The 19,831-nt window shown below is 46.0% G+C and overlaps 1 protein-coding gene across 1 annotated transcript in view; it reads right to left on the bottom strand.

Annotated features, from left to right (window-relative positions):
- TENM4 (teneurin transmembrane protein 4) overlaps positions 1–19,831 on the bottom strand; it is a 440,205-nt gene that overhangs the window by 313,951 nt on the left and 106,423 nt on the right. The window contains exon 3 of the mRNA XM_055581442.1: positions 7,852–8,061. Coding sequence (XP_055437417.1) covers positions 7,852–8,061 — 210 coding nt within the window. The remainder of the gene's footprint in view (positions 1–7,851; positions 8,062–19,831) is intronic.

Consider the following 19,831-nt stretch of genomic DNA (forward strand, 5'->3'; position numbering starts at 1 on the left):
AGGGCTACCGTGCCTTCCTCAAGGGGTGGTCTAGGAATTCCTAGATCCAATCAAGCCAGACACCAAAAATGTTATTTCTGTACCTTTTAATGCAATGGTATTTGGGGAAATTAGTGGAAAGGGAGCTGCAAAGAGTCTGCGATCGTGTCACGTGAGTGACTAATTAGAGGGCCCTAGTTCTCCCAGAACGTTTGGTTACATTAACTCAAAATGTGACCTGTTTATTTTGCAAGGTCAGGAAGAAGCCTTACCTCCTAAGAAAGCCAATGTGGCGATTAAATTAGAGTCACCAGAGTCTGCCTGAGGTAACGTATGAATAAGGGCTTTGTGGACGCTACGAAAACCGGAAGTGACCCCTGTGTGGCCGTCCCCACTGCTCCCACTTGGGGGGGGGGCACAGCCGCCCGCCCCTGGAGGGAGGCTGCAGGTGAGAGCCGTCCTAGTGGAGGGAGGCACCTGGTGAGGAGGAGAGGGCCCTGGAGTCTGGGGCTGTTCACTGACCCTTGACTCTGCAGTGGGGCAAATGCTCTCTGTGGGTCTCCAGTTGTATCGCCCATGCGGCCCACTACGCCATTCCTAGCAGGGTGCGTGCGTGCGTGCGTGCGTGTGTGTGTGTTGTGTTGGGGATGGGGTGGGGTGAGGGGAGCTGGTAAAAGAGAAGACAAGAGGGTATCAACTGTTTTTTTTTCAGTTTTGACCACAACACCTATATATATGCTCAGCTCTGAAGACACAACGTCAGACAAGGCCTGCCTCAAGGAATCGGTGGTTGAACCTGGAAATCAGACTTGGGAATAAGCACGTCCATAGACTATCAAGGAGAGGTTTATGTAGAAGACAGCAAGGCAGCAAAGAAAGGTGGCGGGTGGGGGGTGGGTGTCCATACACCCGAAGGGGTTGTCAGGGAAGGTTCCTACTCAGAGTCGCAGAGTTCTAGACTTTGGAGAATAGAGCAGTTGGCCTCTCACCTCCTGAATTCCTAGGCCTGCAAGTCAGCCAATCTGCTGGCACTGGCCTCCGGAACCCCCACATCTACATTTGAGTGGCTTGGTGTTTCCAAGCACTCATGTCAGATAAATATGGAGCTGCCCAGTCAGCAATCTGAACCTGTATCATGCCTTCTAAGAAAGTAAGTGTTAGTCGTTCAGTGGTGCCCGACTCTTTGCAACCCCAAAGACTGCAGCCCACCAGGCTCCTCTGTCCATGGGATTTCCCAGGCACGAATACTGGACTGGGTAGCCATTTCCTTCTCCAGGGGATCTTCCCAACCCAGGGATTGAACCCAGGTCTCCTGCACTGCAGGCAGATTCTTTACCAACTGAGCTACAAGGGAAGCCCTTGTAGCTTCCCCTCTAGTTACTAAGTTTTCTGGTTATCTCTATGATTGTCTGTTACTAGCCTTTCTGAATCATGGGACCCCTTCCACCCATTTAAGAAAAGGTACAATTCAGGATCACCATCGTAAGCCACCATTCCGAAAAAACCTCAAAACTCTGAAGGCTGAGAGGTTTTTATTATCTAAGACAGTTTTATCAAAACTGTTCTGGTTGTGAAGTCTGACCTGAACAGTCATGGATCTCAGAGTCCTTTTTTTGGTTTGTTTAAATCTCACCAGAGTAGCTGTTCATATGTCTGACTGCAGAAATATCAAGGTATTTGGTTACCGTGGGCTTGCCCAGCACTCTGAGAATGTTAGGAAAGACACAGGATGTGTACTGAATTTTATTCCTTAAATCTAAAAATTCCTAGATTCTAAAATGCAACTCCAAGGGCTTCATTTAAGGGATTTTTGACTCTATGAATTAAATACCTATTTCAGAGGATATTTATGCTTAGAGTCAGTGCCTGTTACCCCTCATCCATCAGGAAAACATCCACAAACATTTCAAATGGCATCATGGATGAAGGCAGGAGAGAAGGAAGAAATCAATTTGTCTTGTTCTTAGGAGTTAAGGACTTACGTTCTTGACGTGGCTGGTGTAAGAATTTATTTACCAACAAGAGATGCAAGAGAGCTGGTGGTGAACAAAAATGCCTGAAAACTTCACATGGTCCTATGTCCTTAACCCTTGGGTCTTAGGCATCATACAGACCAAGTACCTGCAGTTGGAATAGACCAACTAAATCAGGTTCCATGAAATTCACAGAGAAAGGAAACAAAAGCCTCATTGCATACGTCTCCATAGTAGGAAACAGGCACGATTTTGCCTTATGATTTCACAAACTGACTTAACAGGACCCCGGCAGACTCCCCCAGGGGAATCTGGATAGGTTCTAAATTAAGTTGACTTTTTTGTTGTGTTTTAAGAAAACACTTTTGGAAGGAGCTCACATACATAGCAGTGTTTCTCATTTAGAAAGAAAAATAAACACTCCTCCACCGGATTGGAAGTCAAAACAAAATAAGCCCAGCTGCTTAAGACCTGAGAAAGTCAATGAAACTGCCAAACAACAGTGATGTTGACCAGTGTGACCAGCCTGAGAAATCTGGTGAGGCCCGGAGCAGGGGGAAAAGGGTAAAAAAAAAAAAAAAAAAAAAAGGCCACGGATTGCCCAGCATCCAGGGCTTGGCTTTCAAGGAGCAGCAGCAAAATCAGGTGTCTAAGTCATTGGCCTGATTCATCTTTGAAACTCCCATAGTCCTCACCGAAGAACAAGGGAAAGATTTCACTCTGGTTTTAAACAGACCTGGGAATCAAATCTGGTTCTGCGACCTAGAAGCTATGTGATTTAGGGGAAGTTACTTGACCTCTATTGTCTGCTATTGCCTCCATGAGACTAAAAATGGCTATGACACAAGATAGATAGGAAGATTCAGTGAGATTCCATGAGATCCCATGATTCAATGAGATTACACATCTCTCACATAATAGAGGCTTCATCAAGATTTGTGAAGTGAGTACTAGGAATCTGACAACTAGTAATTTTTTTTTTTTAATCAGCTTTTCTTTGGTGGACTTCCCCTTATCTTCTTTAGCTTCCTACTAAAAAGACACAGAAATAACAGGATCTGGTACTGAAAACAAAAAAATTGGGGGTAAAGGAAGAAAATTGAGGCCCGAGAATCAAGTAGGCTTGGGTATGAGTCTCTGCATGCCCTTTAGGAGCAGTGAAGCCATGGACTAAGCCCCTGACCCTCCCTGGGGCCTCAGTTTGCTGAACAGAGACAAACAGAAGCTCAATAAAGATAACGCGTGTAAAGAAAAGACACACCAAAGCTGCTCATCACAGGTAAATTCTCCCACTGTTCCTATCTCACCTCAGCTTTGAGAAACGGACAACTGTCTCTGAGCTATTTATTTTCTGACTCTCTTAAATATTAACCAACGAGCTTTTAAAGTCCTTCTACTCTAGACTTTGAAAAAGGTGAAAGTGTTAGTCATTGAGTCGTGTTCGACTCTTTGCAACCCCATGGACTGTAGCTCGCCAGGCTCCTCCATCCATGGGATTTCCCAGGCAAGAATACTAGAGTGGGTTGCCATTTCCTTCTCCAGGGGATCTTCCTGACCCAGGGAGTGAACCTGGGTCTCCTGCATTGCAGGCAGATTCTTTACCATTTGAGCCACCAGATGACGGCACATTTAATATTTCCTTTGAAAAGTTTCTGTGGGGATAGGGACAAAGATCTACTTAATCCTAACCACTTCCTTAGCTCCTCAGCTGTGACAGGTTGTTATTTTAGTGAAATCTTTTTGTATCTATCAGTGACTTGTAGAAGGTTATCCCTGGGGTGGATTAGGATTTTGATGACAGAGGAGAGCTGCTTCCTGTTCTGTGATGCCCCATGTGGCCTCCCTGCTCTTTACACGGGGATTTTAGCAGGGCAGTTCTGGGGAGTCCAGGGCCTGGAATTGCAGCCGGGGCAGGAGTTGACACAGCTGGAGGCAAAGGGCCTCCGGGAGCCCATGGAGCACACAGCCTGGCTCCCAGAAGGCTGCCTCCCAAAGGGCCAGCCCTCAGAGGAGGGTGCTGAGTCAGCTCTTGCCAGAGGAAACTTCATTTTCACCCTCCAGGAGCTTGAGGGGCTGCCTTTGTCATTTAAAGTACTTTCTCAAAGATGCCTCTGGGGAAGTAGGCCTCTAAAGGAGCCAGAGCCATTAATCTACTTTGTCGGGTGGTCTTTAAAGCCTTCAATTGGTGGAAAGAAATGGAGGTGTGCAGATAGGGAAGGGAGATAGTGACCCCAGAAGGGTTTCCCCATTTCACCTGCGCTGCAGCTGAGGCTCTGGGGGGTTAGGTCCTGCGCCCAGGGTCGCATCTCTGGGGCCCGATTTCAGAAGGCTTGACTACAGGCCTGCTCTCTTGGGCCTCCCAGGTGGCATCAGTGGTAAAGAACCCACCTGTCAGTGCAGGAGACACAAGAGATGTGAGTTTGATCTCTGTGTCGGGAAAATCCCCTGGAGGAGGGCGTGGCAGTCTACTCTAGCATTCTCGCCTGGAGAATCCTGTGGACAGTGGAGAGCCTGGTGGGCTACAGTCCACAGGGTCGCAAGGAGTCAGACACGACTGAAGCGACTCAGCACGCACGCCTGGTCTCTTGGCTGCACTGTGGTCCTCATGCAGTCTGTTCTGCTTGTTCCTCCCTTCATGTATTTACTCACTAATTTTCACTCCCTAAAAAGCATCTGTAAGTCCCTGCACCAAACTGTTAAAAGTGGATATCTCTGGGAGGAAGAGTTACCAGAGGGCTTCACTTGTTACCCTTCCACACTGTTTGAATGTTAGCAGTTACTTTTATAACTGACAGAAGCAACAGAGATGATTCCATTAAAATAATTTCACACTTTTCCATGAAAAAACAACAAAACAAAACTTAACAAGTATTGGGCCCACTATGGAGCAGGGCCCGCTCATCCTCACTTGCTGGGCTGGGTCGGTGCCAATGGTGGCAGGTCATGGGGATCACAGAAGACCCCTAGCTTTGGGGTTTCGGGGGGCAGGAAGGTGGCAGGCAGGGCGACACTTGTGACCCACCAAGCCCAGAGCAGCGGACCACCAAGGACCGAGACTCTCCCTGCAGGCATGGGACACACTTCTTTTTTTTTTTTTTTTATTTTTTTTTTTTATTTTTTTTTTTTATTTTTTTTTTATTTTTTATTTTATTTTTTTTTTTGGGACACACTTCTTACCAACCTTTACAGTGACTCCCAGCTTTGATCCCTGGGTTGGGAAGTTCCCCTGGAGAAGGGAATGGCAACCCACTCCAGTATTCTTGCCTGGAAAATTCCCTGGACAGAGGAACCTGGTGAGCTACAGTCCATGAGGTTGCAAAGAGTTGGATAGGACTGAGTGACTAACACTTGCACTTTTCACTTTAAATTGACACACTCAGAGCAAGGCCCCAGGGAAGGACTTTGAAGTGTCTCTAGGTCCCCTGGGAGCTGGAGTAAAGAGGAGCGAAGCTGAGCAGACAGCTGTAGGTTGAAGTCCCCCGTGTTCCCTGCATATCAGTAATGCAATAATGCCATCAGTCTGCTGCAGAACTTGCAACAGTATGATTGCTCTTGTTCAGTTAATTAGCAAGAGGAGAGATTAAGGACTTTAATCTCCTGCCTTCTCTTTTACCTACAAGGCTTATTTATTTAGCAATGAACAAAAAATATCCCAATGTATATACATATTTTTCCAAGTAAGCTTAAGAAGGCTACTGACTGGCACACCTGTTAGCACCCATACAACACTCAGAAAATCAGAGTACCGTAGAAATTGCTCTGTCGTTGGCAAGATGGGGAAACTGAGGCCTGAAGAAGGACAGTGACTGTCCTGTAAGGATAAATAGCCAGTAAGCCACAGAGCTGGGCCTGAAACCATTCCTGGATCCCTATTTCTCTGCACAGTTTAAAGCAAGGGCGGCTAAAAGGTATAGAGGTGCAATGATACTGAACCACCAAATGGACCGTGCCACTCTCAGGAGCACGGAAGGAAAAGGGCCCTGGAGGACGGCTTTGCTCTTGGTCACAGAGAATGCAGGGCTCAAGATCCTGCCAGAAGAGAACCACCAAGGCCAAAGATCTGTCTGGTTTTCACAGAGAGCAGAGGCTGGGAGAGATCCTGGTTAGGGGAGGGAGCCGGGGATAAACCACCTTTCTTTGTCGTGGTGGTGGTGGGGGGTGGGGCCTTGGGTAATGCCTGAGAGCCTCAGTTCAGCACCCAGAGGAGCTCAGGTCACTTACCATGTGGCCTCCCACACCCTTCCAAAGTTAACGCCTATTTACTGGCCATATTCCTGGGTGTAAAAGAGCTGGCGCCAGGATCCTAGCAGCTCCCTACCCTGGGTTCTTTGTCTATATTTTCCCTCTGCCCAGCATATCCTGGGTTATTAAAGCCATTGGTTATCTCCATCTGACACACCCTACTTTTTCTTTCAGGTCCAGGGAAGGCCTCCTCTAGGCAACATTTCCTGATTCTCTTGGGCAGACTGGAGGCTCTTCTCCTGAGTCAACCCCACACCAGGTTCCTACCTCCTTTATCACCTTAGGCTGTAATGATCCTAAGAGATAAGGAGTTTGACTCTTCTGAGCATTACTAAGGGCCAGGCAGTGTGCTGGGAGCTTTCACATACAGGCTCTCTATAAATTCCCTGGAGGGAGGTGGGTGGTGACCGTGGCCATGACTAACCTTTACTAAACTCTATCCCAGGCCCTGTGACGAGCCCTCATCATGAGCTGGGTACCACAATGCCCACATTATACTTGCTTGAGGAAAAGCTTAGAGGCAATGTGCCCTGTCTGAAATTCCACAGCAATAAAGCTTACGTTTAATGCAAAGATGTCTGATTGCAGAGCCCATTAGTCCTGCCTATTCTCTCTGAATCTTTGCCACGTTTTCCAGAATTGGACCAGAATTTAGTGCCACACAGGCACTTGCTAATAAATGTTTGCAAAATCAACACACAAGCTACAATGTTAAGTGGAGAGTCTCATTTTCTTTCCTCTTCTTTGATAATCAGAACATACTGGTCCATCAGGGAGATCCCAGGTTATCTCATATATATCACCCACCTCCGTAGGCTTGACTCCCCTCCAGGCTTCGAATTCTTACAAAGAAGTGGACTAGTCACTGCCAGACACAGAGACTGTGAGTACATTGGGCCAGGTCACATAACACCTGACCAGACGCTAACACTTGGGTCTGCAAGCTCCTGGCCAGCCTGGACCTCTTGCACTGAGTCCTCCCACACCTCTTCTCCTTAAGAGAGTCGGGGCAGGATTTATAAGAGGAAGTTCTCTGCTCAAGCCCAGTGGCTCTCTCTGCAGTCAGCTTTCAGCCTTGCAGCTGCCTGGGCTCCCAGGCCCGTCTCCAGGCAGCGTGAAACCTCAAGAACTTCCAAAAATGCCAGAAGCCTTTCTCTTGGCCTCCTGATGGTCAGTGGAGACACTACAAGACCAGTCTCTTAGGCAGGATTGTGAGGAGGATCCAATAAAGCAACAAGTGCCAGTGGCTGGCACAATTCCTGGCACACAGCAAGCAGTCAATTGGTGCTATTTTTGACTTTTCATTTTCAGAGTCTATCTTTGTCTCTCTGTCTTTGCCTGACTCAGGTTCTACCTGATTTTTTGTCTCCTGGTATCTGTCTGAGCATCTCTATTCTGCAGCTCTGTCTGCCCAACGTCTGTCAAGGGGGTGCGAACAGCAGTCCCCCAACCCCGCAGTCCCCAGCACTGCAGCCTGGCAGGAGCGGGGCTTCCCCCGCCCATGGAGCCTGCCAGGTCCCCCCGAGAACCCCGCGCTCCCCATGCACCAGGCCCCTCCACCCCTGCAAGCAGCCCAAGCAGGCAGATTAACCAGCATCGCCAACGAAAGGGTAAAACAACACAAACCCACAGAAGTTAGGAAGAGAGAGGGACTTACCGTTTGCCGCGACCCCCAGGCTGGCGGAGCCACTTTTAACTAAGAATGAATTAGGGACAAACTCTTCCTCAGAGTCTGAGTCCGGGGTTGGCTGGGCCACACCGTTGCCTAGCAACCGCCTCTGGCTCTCATTGGCCGGAGGGGAGGGGGGCGGGGAGGGGGACTGCTCAATAGGGGTTGATGAAGCGGATGAACAATGCAAGGGAGCACCTGCGAACCACAGAGACAAACACAGACAGGAAAAAAAAATAATGAAAATTGGTTTTGAGGCACACGGGGAGGGGGAGGGCGCAAAATAAAACACGCATCAACAGGGGGAGGGGGCTCCCAACACTGGGCGATCTACTGCACACGTGGCCCGGGGCGGGGCTGATGCCTCTGGCAAAGTGGGTGCAAACTCCTGAAAAGCTGGCCTCCTGCGCAGCTTGCAAAGAGCGCGCCCCTCGGAAACACTTGGGAAGGCCTTCCTGCTTTGCCTGTCCTCTGAGAGAGGCCTGAAAACCTGAGGTCTAGTCCCGGGGGCGGGCTGTGTCTTCTATCACACAGCGGCCCCGCTCTGAGTTTCAGTGGCCTCTCTGATAAAATGAGCAACCACCCTGGGTGATCGCTGAGCCCCTGCGAAGTTGGCCATTCTGTGATGTCAGCGAACTGAAATAATGTTCTTATTAGTCAGATTTTAATCCAGCATGCCTGGAACAGCCTCTAGGCCTCATAAAAGGTAGCAGGGAGCTGGAAAGAATGATCTAGTGCCCCCTTCACTGCTGGCATTCTAGGATTTCAACACACTTAAACTTTTCTAAGAATCTGACACTTTTAAGATTTTAAGTACGTTCTCTGCAAACTTATTGAGAGAGCAAGAACTCTTAACAGTCTTTTTCACTTGAGTGCCTCTCCAGACTTTAACGTAGTACCTAGCACACAGTAGGCACTATATAAATGTTGGCTGAAGAGATGAATTCTAAATGTTTCACAGACTAGCGTTCTTAAATTCTAATATTTCAGAGGAAAATACTGTATACCTTTTATGACACTAGCATCCTGTGAGTTTGGAAACACTAAGTTTTGGGCGCTAAGTCAGGAGGCTTGCCTGCAGATTTCTAACGTGTCAGGGTCCCACGATTCTAAAATGCCAGCTTTCTATCGTTTTGTGGGCACACTCCCAGCTCTTCAGAAGCAGGGGGTGACGACTGGGGACAAGACCTTTGGGGACAGGCAATTTGCTGTCCTACACGTGTCTGGCCTTTAGGCATGTGCAGTACATCATCTACAAGAGAGGGGACATACGCACAGACATGTAGGGTCTACAGTGCAAGGCAGAGCATTCACTGGACAGCCAGGCCTGCTGCTTCTCTCCCACCTTGACTCACAGAAGGTTTAAAACATAACCGGACCCATTCAGTGTTTCAGAGACCAAACACTTAGGAAACAAAACACAGCCCAGACACATCATCAGAAGATTTGGTAGAGCCCTGATGAAGAGGTGGTATAGACAGCTGCTGATTCTTCGTGGGGAGGGGCGGGGGGTCTGTCTACCAAGAGAGGCTCACTCAGTTCAGTCACCGAATCCTGCAGGATTGTGCAGGTTCCGTGATGCTCATGTCAACCCTGGAGCCCAACCACATGAGACATTTTATAGAGCTGCTGTGTATCCCACTTGGTTGGTTCGTATTAGAAACTCAGTAACAGCAATGGAGGCAGTAGGAATCCACAATCAAGGTCCAATCTCTGGGTAGCTTTTCCATCTGTGTTTTGGTTCACCTAAAAATCTGGGCTATGATTTACCTTCAGTTCAGTTGCTCAGTCGTGTCTGACTCTCTGCAACCCCATGGATTGATTTATCTTAAAATTGTCCAAATCAGGGTTTCCAATTTAGCCTAGGGAGACCCTTCCCTGACACCACTTACCACATAGCACTACAGGGATGATCATTTCTTTCTTTGAACTAACCTTTTAGTTCTGTTATCATATTTGCTCTGGTGTATTTGGAGTTATCTGTAGCTGTCTCCCATATAAAAGCATATGCACCCCCTTGGGATACAGTACTATCTTCTTGCAGCAGGCTTTGAAGTTCAACAGAAAAGGAGTTTGTATCATGCCCTAGCCTCCTACTGACTATATGATCTTGGGTCAATATGTTCCAGTTCCTCATTTGTAAGTTGGGAGCTCCTCCCCTTTAATAAAGTTATTGTAAGGACTAAGGATACTACATCTGAGCACACGGCATGCTCCAGCAAGCAGAATCCCAGGGTCAGTGCTTAACAAATGTTGACCAAACTGAATGAAACCACCCCATGAAGAATTCCATTCAAGATCTCCCTTCCCCTGCAGTCCCAGGATTGAAAAGATTTTGTCAGCCAGGCTGCATTAATTAAGCAAATATACATTCATTTCCTCATCTTTTATTAACCAAAGACATCTTCTAATCTCCAATCAGAGCTTCTGATGAGCTTGAGATAACCAGGACCAGACCATGCTGAGTTGTTAGAATTTCAGACAAAGGTTAAGAAACATGATCTGTTGTTCCAGGGTGCTTGTTACAGCCTCTTCCTGAGTAAATCTGTCAAGCTTTATGAAATAAACAGTTCCAGAACTAAGTAACTTGTTCCATCACAAACTTCAGAGATTCTGGGATAAGAGCAGCACAGTCCCTCCCAGGCCTTATGCCTGTTTCTTCTCCCTTCCATGCAATCTCTAGGCCTCACCCCAGGCCTCTGGGGTTGCTCTGAATGTTCATACCTAACATTCAAGCACCTAACAAGGTGCCAGACCCTTAATAAGTGAAGTGAAAGTCGCTCAGTCATGTCCAACTCTTGGTGATCCCAGGGACAATACAGTCCATGGAATTCTCCAGGCCAGAATACTGGAGTGGATAGCCGTTGCCTTCTCCAGGGGATCTTCCCAACTCAGGGATCGAACCCAGGTCTCCCATGCTGCAGGCGGATTCTTTACCAGGTGAGCCACTAGGGAAGCCCAGACCCTTAATAGGTGCACAATAACTCATGAGGTTTCCGTGATGTACAGAAACTATTGGAACTATGTCAATTTCCTCCCTCTCATTCATCAGCATCTTTTAATTTAAGTGGTCCCCAGGCAGAGGCATAAAACCATCTCCTGGGTGCAAGAACATTCTAGAAGTAATTTTTATGTCACTCTTTCCCAATATCTATTTTGTAAATGTTTTATAATGTACATAATACATTCCTGCTTAAAACACATGTAATAAAATGCACTGCTGTCTGGATTTGGCATCCTCAGCAGCAGTGCAGGATTATATTAAAAGGAAGGGCTCTGGACCCTATATCTGAACTCTACTGTTCTACTTGCTAGTTCTGTAACAGTGACCTCAGGCAACTTACCCCACCTTTTGTGACTCGATCGCCTCATCTAAGTAATCATGATCGTGAAGTTGCTCAGTCGTGTCCTACTCTTTGCAACCCCATGGACTGTAGCCTACCAGGCTCCTCCGTCCATGGGATTTTCTGGGCAATAGTACTGGAGTGGAAGTAATGGAGAGCAAAAAATAAAAAAAGAATAGCTACTTTACAGAGTCGCTCTGAGAATTAAAGGAGTTAAAATAAGTAATGTGTTGAGAATGGCATGTGTGTTAGTTGCTCAGTCTTGTCCAACTCTTTGCAACCCCATGGACTGTAGCCCACCTGGCTCCCCTGTCCATGGGATTCTCCAGGCAAGAATACTGGAGTGAGAACGGCATGGCAGCCAGTAAACACCCAATAAACTTTAGATGTCGGTATGCATAAGCATGTATATATAAAATGAGGGGGGGCTAACTTTATCTTTTCTTTTTAAGAGTAGCATGTGACCAGAGAAGTATGGTGAGCACTGTTTCATTCCATAGACATTTCCTAAATGCCCCCTGAGCAGGCTAGAAGGTGAGGGGGGTACAGTCTATGAGAGGTGCAGCCCCCAAGGAGCTGGTGGGAGGGCAGGGGGAGTGTCCCATGCAGCTCTCAGCAAGGCAGGGGTGGGACCTGTCAGAGCAGAAGACGGCCCAGTGCCTGGAGGATGCACGAGGGGGTGGGGAGCTCGCTTCAACTGGAGGCACCAAGGAAGGCTTTCTGGAGCCACAGAGGATTCCAGAGGGAAGAGATGAAGAGATGGGGGCTTGAGCATCCACGGCAGAGGGAGGAATACTCTGCCTCAGGCCCTTAGCCCTGACCTGGTCTCAAGCAACCTCCCTGGCATCACTCTGCCTCTCAAGTTTTGTAACTTCTCACTATGTGTGCTGAGACTGGTTGACATGCCCTGACTTCCACATACTCACCAATCCCTCTTCTGCCCAAGTCTGCAGATCTGCACAACTTCAGGGCACGACTGGCATAGAACTGATCTGAAGGGCACCCCCTGGAGCACAACTACAAAATTTTGCCTCTGAGGTTCTGTATATCCTGTTCCTTCTTCTTGAGTGTTTCCTTTCCTCTTCCCTTTTCTGCATCACTACCACCCTTGTGAGTCTCATTAGCCCCCGGTCAGCTTCTGGGCTTAATCTCAAGATCGCCACCCCCAGGAAGGCTTCCCAGATGCTCCAAACCTGGGTTTGGCATGCCTCCTGGGGGTTCCCTGCTGCAACACTTCCCATACTGTAGTGAGGACTTGTCTGTGGCCACCCGCTTGCCAGCCTGGCTTGTCCATTACTGTATTCTCCAGTGTCCAGCACAGTGTCTAGTACTTAGAAAGTACTACAGATATTTGCTAAATGAAGAAAGGATGGAGGGAAGGCAGAAGGGAAGAAGAGGACTTTGATTATGGCAGCAAAGGTCTATGTGAAGAGAGAAGTGGGAAATGAGTCTCTGAATAACAGGTTTAGGCCTTGAACACAAGGAAAGGGAAACCAGACCCTAGGTGGGGAGTCACGCGGGTTTTTAAAGCAAGAACGTGACAAGATCGGGACCATACTTTAGAACGATTTGCTCTTGAGACTTCAGGCATCTGCTTCAGCACCCAGACTTCCTTTCTAATTGGCTAACAGCTCAGCTAGGATGTTGGAAGTCCACATGATCTGGGCTTGCCTTTTAGGTGGGGCCCAGATGCATGTATGTGTAGGCAAATAAGGATGCCCGATGCCACGGGCAGGACTAGGGAATTGGGGTTAGGGGTTGCCTTGCCATGTATCCTGATCATGGGCTGAAGGGAACTCGGTACTGCAGAATTTCCCACTGTGTCTCTGCTAAAATGAGATGGGGTGTCTGGAATGCCTCACCTCAACAACCAGGGGCCACAGAAGGGTAGGGGGTGGCCATGCATGTCTCTGGAGAGAAGGTCTTTGAGCCTAGCTCGTGCTTATAGTAGATAAAGGTGGAGAAAGGAAAAAACCAAAGTAACAAAGTGAGAGAAGGCAGACACCCTATGGTCGAGGGATGGGGGTGGGAACAAGCATTCACAGAGCTCCTCCTCTAGGAGGAGGATCTTTTTACAAGATCTTTTCTTCACAATAACTATGGATTGGAAAACCCATGCCCATTTTCAAGGTCAAGAAATGGAGGCTTACACAACTGAATGCATTTGTCTGTGGTCACAGGACCTGGGGGAGAACCCACAATGGCAATGCTCTGTCCACTGAGGGGGTGTGAAATACATTTTATCACCCCTGGTTTGGAGTCTGGAGGGAAAGATTCCTGTCCATCAACTGAAACACATCTAAAGTGGAAAGACTACAGGATTCCTGTTGAACAAACCAGGGACCAAAGCCCAGGTTCATAACTGGCTGTACAATCTTGGGTGAGTCACTTCAGTTCTCCTAGTCTCCGTTTTCTCCTTTGAAAAATGAAGTCACAACATCCACAGCAAAGAGCTTTTGAGGGAAGGATGGTATCATGCTTGTAGGAAGTCCCAAAGTGAGGGCTCAACCAACATGGATCCCTGTACCATCCCTCCAGTTGTAGGTCTTTGACAGTAAGAACAGGCTGGTTTTGGGGAATAAACAATGACAGATCTGCAAGCCTGCCAATGACACCTTTATCAATATGCATCGCTTACTGACGTCGTTCAAGAGGAACGTGTTAGGCAGACAGCTGTGATATATGAAAGGAACACATGACAAGGGAGTCCTGAGCTCTACAGGAAGAGCAATTTCAATCCCTCACACCTTTGTGTATATTGATGGCAGCTTTCTTTAGTGTTTGAAATGTAACCTATAACTAGGGCAAGCTGGTGCTCAAGAAAGAGCCTCCGGCATTCTGCATTCTAAGTTGTCTTTGGAATACGCCGGGAGACTAAAGTGTGAAGGTCTAGCTGATGGACGCATTTATTACTCTGCCAAAGAAAGGACCATTAACAAAATGCACTTTTTTACACTTTTCTCAGCAGTCCTGAGAAATCCATCTAAACGCCCAAATGGAACCTTATTGATCTCCGTTAAACCCCATCTAGGCTCCGGTGGGGAAAGTCACAGTCTGCTCACATAGTGGGGAAGTGTGAGTCCTACAGTGGAACCAGAGCACGCTGCTGCTCTGGGGGTGGGGAGGGTGGAGCACTCTCGTCCCTGGATTAGGCAGTTCCCTGGATCCAGGTAAGAGCCTCCTGATAACCTTTTAAGTAGCAGCCCTGCGTTTTAGAAGCTTGTGTATAAAATGTTTAGCATAGTGTCCAGTAAATAGCAATTACTCAATAAATGACACCCTGAAAAGACCAAAACAAAACCTTGACACCTAAACAAGTAGCTCGTTTCAATGGAACCCTGAGCTGATGGATTTATCCTTCCTGTGGAGCCTGGCTGTGTTTCATCTCCTCAGTGTCCCTCCTGGAAATACTCTAGCCCCTCCACTTAAAACCAAATGCAGGGACTTCCCTAGTGGTCCAGTGGCTTGGACTCCATGCTCCCAATGCAGTGGGCCCGGGTTCCATCCCCGGTCAGGGAACTAGATTCCCGCATGCTGCAACTAAAAAGATTCCACTGCAATGAAGACCGGCTGCAGCCAAATAACTAAATAAAACAACAAAAAACAAAACTCCAAACCGAATGCATTCATTCTCTCCTCATGAGCCAACCTCCTATTTCCTCTTAACAAGGCAGCCAGTTGCTCCACTAAATACGTAAAATCTTAGCCAGGGCTGAGCAGAGGATGGGGCATTAAGGAAAACTGGAATCCCCTTCTGATGTGAAGCTCTGAGGTTGCTCGAGGACCGGGAACTCTGCAGTGGCAGCATGCTCTGCTTCTGACGACATGAGTGTTGGGCGCGTCTGTTGATAAAACTGCTCAGCCTGCCCCCCAGAGAGCACGGCTGCTCATCTCTGTGGCCTGGCTCAGAGTCTCAGCTTAGAAAAGGTTTGCAGAACTGGTTACCATCGTTTTTAAAATGGGTTGAAATCCAATGTTGCCAAGCATTTCAAAGTGCTATGAATCTGAAGCCAGAGCGCCAGAGGGACCTCTCGTTCTGGTTCGCCAATGACAGCCTCAATGCACGTCTGTGATCCCACATCAGTCAATAATAGTGCCCTGCCTTTCCTCTAAAGATGTCCTGCTCTGGACAATCATGTGGCCACCCCATTTGAGGACAGTACTGATTCAGGTCCACATCAGATACAGTTTGCTGCAACAGACTAGAGGTCAAGAGGTCTGGGTGCAGGTCAACAGTGTGCTGTGGGATCATGGGCAGGAACTCTGACCTCTCTGGCGCTCACATTCCCCCTTGGCGAGTTAGACCAGAACACCCTAAGTTTCCTCCGTAATCCAATATCCTACAAGATAGGAGTAACAGAAGTCCACTACCTCCAGGGGTTATTCTGAGGGTTAAAGCAGACTAGAAAAAGTGCTGGATAAAAATAATTACAGTTATAATGGAACGTTAGGTCCTTTCAGTATAGTTAATGCTCATAAAACATTTATAGAATAAACACATTGGTATAAATGCATTCCTATACAAAAAATTGGCTGAAAAAATCTTTAGTGTTAGTTATCACTGATATCAGCTTTTAAAATATGCTTTTATAGCTTTAAAATTTTCTACAATGAGCACATGAAGTTATTTTTATACTTCTAAATATGAGTTTTTCAAGCTACAGGAGAAAGTGAAATAACAAATGTGAAAAATCTGGCATCAAGTAGATGTTAAAATAGATAATGGCTTGAAATACAAACAAGATTTTATGCACTGATATTGGTAATATAATTTGATATAAATTGATTTTTAAAATGTGTAAACTTTTAACTGAGTAATTCCACTTCTCGGAATTTACTCAAGAAGACAATTACGATTTTTGAAAAGATTTATTTATAAGGATAATCATCACAGCATTGTAATAGACAAAAATGAAAATTTAAAAAAAATGTTAAAAAGGAAAAACATCCTTTAGGTTAAAAAGTGACATTATGTAAATTAAGGCACATCAATAGAATGTTAATATGCAGACATTATAAGCCATGTTTGTAAAGAATGTTTAAGGACATGGGAAACAATATTAAAAAAGCATGAGGCAAAACTGTATAAAAATAATTGTGACATTTGTTTACATATGTGTGTGTGAGTATGAATAATTAACAAAAATGTTAAGGCTTGTTACCTTAGGGCAGTAGAATTCCAAATAAATTTTATTTTTTTTTTCTGTATTTTTCTAATTCTTTCAAGGAACAAATGTGGTAATGCAATTTTTAAAAAGCTTTTTTAAAGAGAAGAAAACACACAGAAAGGCAGCAAATACAACAGCTTCTGCTTTGGGTTCCTCCTGGGATGAGCTTGGCAGAACCACAGTCTCCAGGGTCCAAACTGCCTTCTTTTCCAGTGCATTGATTCTGTGGGTCTTACTCCCCAAGCTGGGCAGCTCCCACTAAGTCAGCTCTCCTCTCCTCGACAGTGGCTATTTTCAGAAGCAGGTCTGGGGCCATCTGTCTCTATGACTTATGCTGGGAAAATGGTCTCTGGAAAACGGGACGCAGTAAATTTCTCAGGCTCAGCTCATTTGATCTCCAGCTCTCCTCCTCACAGGTTTCTCAGGGTCATTTTTTAAAAAAGCATTCACCAGGAAAGGAACTCTGCGTTCACCTGTTCATCTGGGGAAGCTCAGTGCCTGGTGTACCTTCCACAGCAACACTGAGAAAAGAGTAGCTCGGGTCTCTCTGGTCTTCACATTGTTGACTTTTTTGATACAGATATACTAAATGAGGACATTCATTGGTTTTTCTTTTTTTGGTAATAACAGCTTTTTATGTTGCTTAGTTGCTAAGTCATGTTTGACTTTTTATTGATCCCGTGGACTGTAGCCCAACAGGCTCCTCTATCCATGAGATTTTTCCATGCAAGAATATGGGAGTGGGTTGCCATTTCCTTCTCCAGGGGATCTTACTGACCCAGGGATCAAACTCATGTCTCCTGCATTGGCAGGAGGCTCTTTTTAAAAACAAACAAACAAACGACAAAAAAAAACAAAACAAAACACTGAGTTACCTAGGAAGCCCAGTAACAGCTTTATTAAGAGATAAATATATGCCATGAAAGTCACCAGATAATCATGATGGTGTGATCACCCACCTAGAGCCAGACAGGCTGGAATGTGAAGTCAAGTGGGCCTTAGGAAGCATCACTATGAACAAAGCTTGGGGAGGTGATGGAATTCCAGTTGAGCTATTTCAAATCCTGAAAGATGATGCTGTGAAAGTGCTGCCCTCAATATGCCAGCAAATTTGGAAAACTCAACAGTGGCCACAGGACTGGGAAAGGTCAGTTTTCATTCCAATCCCAAAGAAAGGCAATGCCAAAGCATGCTCAAACTACCACACAATTGCACCCATCTCACACGCTAGTAAAGTATTGCTCAAAATTCTCCAAGCCAGGCTTCAACAGTACATGAACCGTGAACTTCCAGATGTTCAAACTGGATTTAGAAAAGGCAGAGGAACCAGAGATCAAATTACTAACATCCGTTGGATCATAGAAAAAGCCAGAGAGTTCCAGAAAAACATCTACCTCTGCTTTATTGACTATGCCATAGCCTTTGACTGTGTGGATCACAATAAACTGTGGAAAATTCTTCAAGAGATGTGAATACCAGACCACCTGACCTGCCTCTTGAGAAATCTGTATGCAGGTCAGGAAGCAACAGTTAGAACTGGACATGGAACAACAGACTGGTTCCAAATGGGGAAAGGAGTATGTCAAGGCTGTATATTGTCACCCTGCTTACTTAACTTATATGCAGAGTACACCATGAGAAACGCTGGACAAACACAAGCTGGAATCAAGATTGCCGGGAGAAATATCAATAACCTCAGATATGCAGATGACACCACGCTTATGGCAGAAAATGAAGAACTAAAGAGCTTCTTAATGAAAGTGAAAGAGGAGAGTGAAAAGTTGACTTAAAACTCAACATTCAAAAAACTAAGATCATGGCATCTGGTCCCATCACTTCATGGCAAATAGATGGGGAAACAATGGAAATAGTGACTTTATTTTGGGGGGCTCCAAAATCACTGCAGATGGTGACTGCAGCCATGAAATTAAAAGACACTTGTTCCTTGGAAGAAAAGCTATGAGCAACCTAGACAGCATATTATAAAGCAGAGACATTATTTTGCCAACAAAGGTCCGTCCAGTCAAGGCTATGGTTTTTCAGTGGTCGTATATGGATGTGAGAGTTGGACTATGAAGAAAGCTGAGTGCTGAAGAATTGATGCTTTTGAACTGTGGTGTTGGAGAAGACTCTTGAGAGTCCCTTGGACTGCAAGGAGATCCAACCAGTCCATTCTGAAGGAGATCAGTCCCGAATATTCATTGGAAGGACTGATGCTGAAGCTGAAACTCTGATACTTTGGCCATGTGATGTGAAGAGCTGACTCATTTGAAAAGATCCTGATGGTGGGAAAGACTGAAGGCGGGAGGAGAAGGAGCCAACAGAGGACAAGATGGAATCACTGACTCAATGGACATGAGTTTGAGTAGCCTCCAGGATTTGGTGATGGATAGGGAAGTTTGGCATGCTGCAGTCCATGGAGTCACAAAGAATCAGGCCCTACTGAGTGACTGAACTGAACTGATGCAAGTCACCCACATAAAGTTTATTCTTCAATGGCTTGTAGTATACTCACAGAGTAGTGTGACCATCACCACAATAAACTTGAGAATATTTTCATCACTCCAAAAGGAAACCACATAGTCATTTCACAGTCATTCCTCATTTCCTTCCAACACTCTGTAGCCCTGGACAGTCACTAATCTACTTCTCTATAGATAATCTATGTCTCTACAGATTTGCCCATTCTGGACATTTCATATAAATGGAATCATAGGATATGTGCTCTTTTGTGATTATCTTCTTCTACTGAATATGTTTCCAAGGTTAACCCATGTTGTAACACAGATCAAGATTCCATTCCATTTTATTGCTGAATGACATTGCACAGTACAGAAGCACCATATTTTATTTATCCATTCATCTGTTGGAAATGTGGGTTGTTTCTACTTTTTGGCTCTTCCAAATGATGCTGCTACAAACACATATATACAAGTTTTTGTGCGGACGTGTTTCCATTTCTCTTGGGTAGACACCGGGGAGTGGAATTGCTGGATTGTAGGGTAACCGTGTTCAATCTTTTGAGGAACTGCTGGGATGTTTTCCAAAGTAGCTGTGCCATTTTATATTCCCATCAGCAGTGTTAGAGGGTTCCAACTTCTCCATATCTTTGCCAACACTTGTTATTGTCTGACTTTTGCTGACAGCCATTCCAGTAGGTGTGAAGCGGTATCTTATGGTGGTTTTTGAGTTGCATTTCCTAATGGCTAATGATGCTGGGCTTCTTCTCATGCTTATTGGCCATTTGAATATATTCTTTGAAGAAATTTCTATTCAGATCATTTGCCCGCTTGAAAACTGAGTTACTTGTGTTTCCTGTTATTGAGAGGCAGGCATGGATTCTTTCATCAAACACTTATTTTGTGCTTACCCTGTGCCAGGCATTGTTGTAAGCATTGCTGATGGGCAAGGAAGACAAAATCTTGCCCTCAGAAGCCTACCTTCTAGTGGAGGAGA

This window comes from Bubalus kerabau, chromosome 5 (genome assembly GCF_029407905.1).
Source record: "Bubalus kerabau isolate K-KA32 ecotype Philippines breed swamp buffalo chromosome 5, PCC_UOA_SB_1v2, whole genome shotgun sequence".
In the NCBI taxonomy this organism is placed as follows: Eukaryota; Metazoa; Chordata; class Mammalia; order Artiodactyla; family Bovidae; genus Bubalus; species Bubalus kerabau.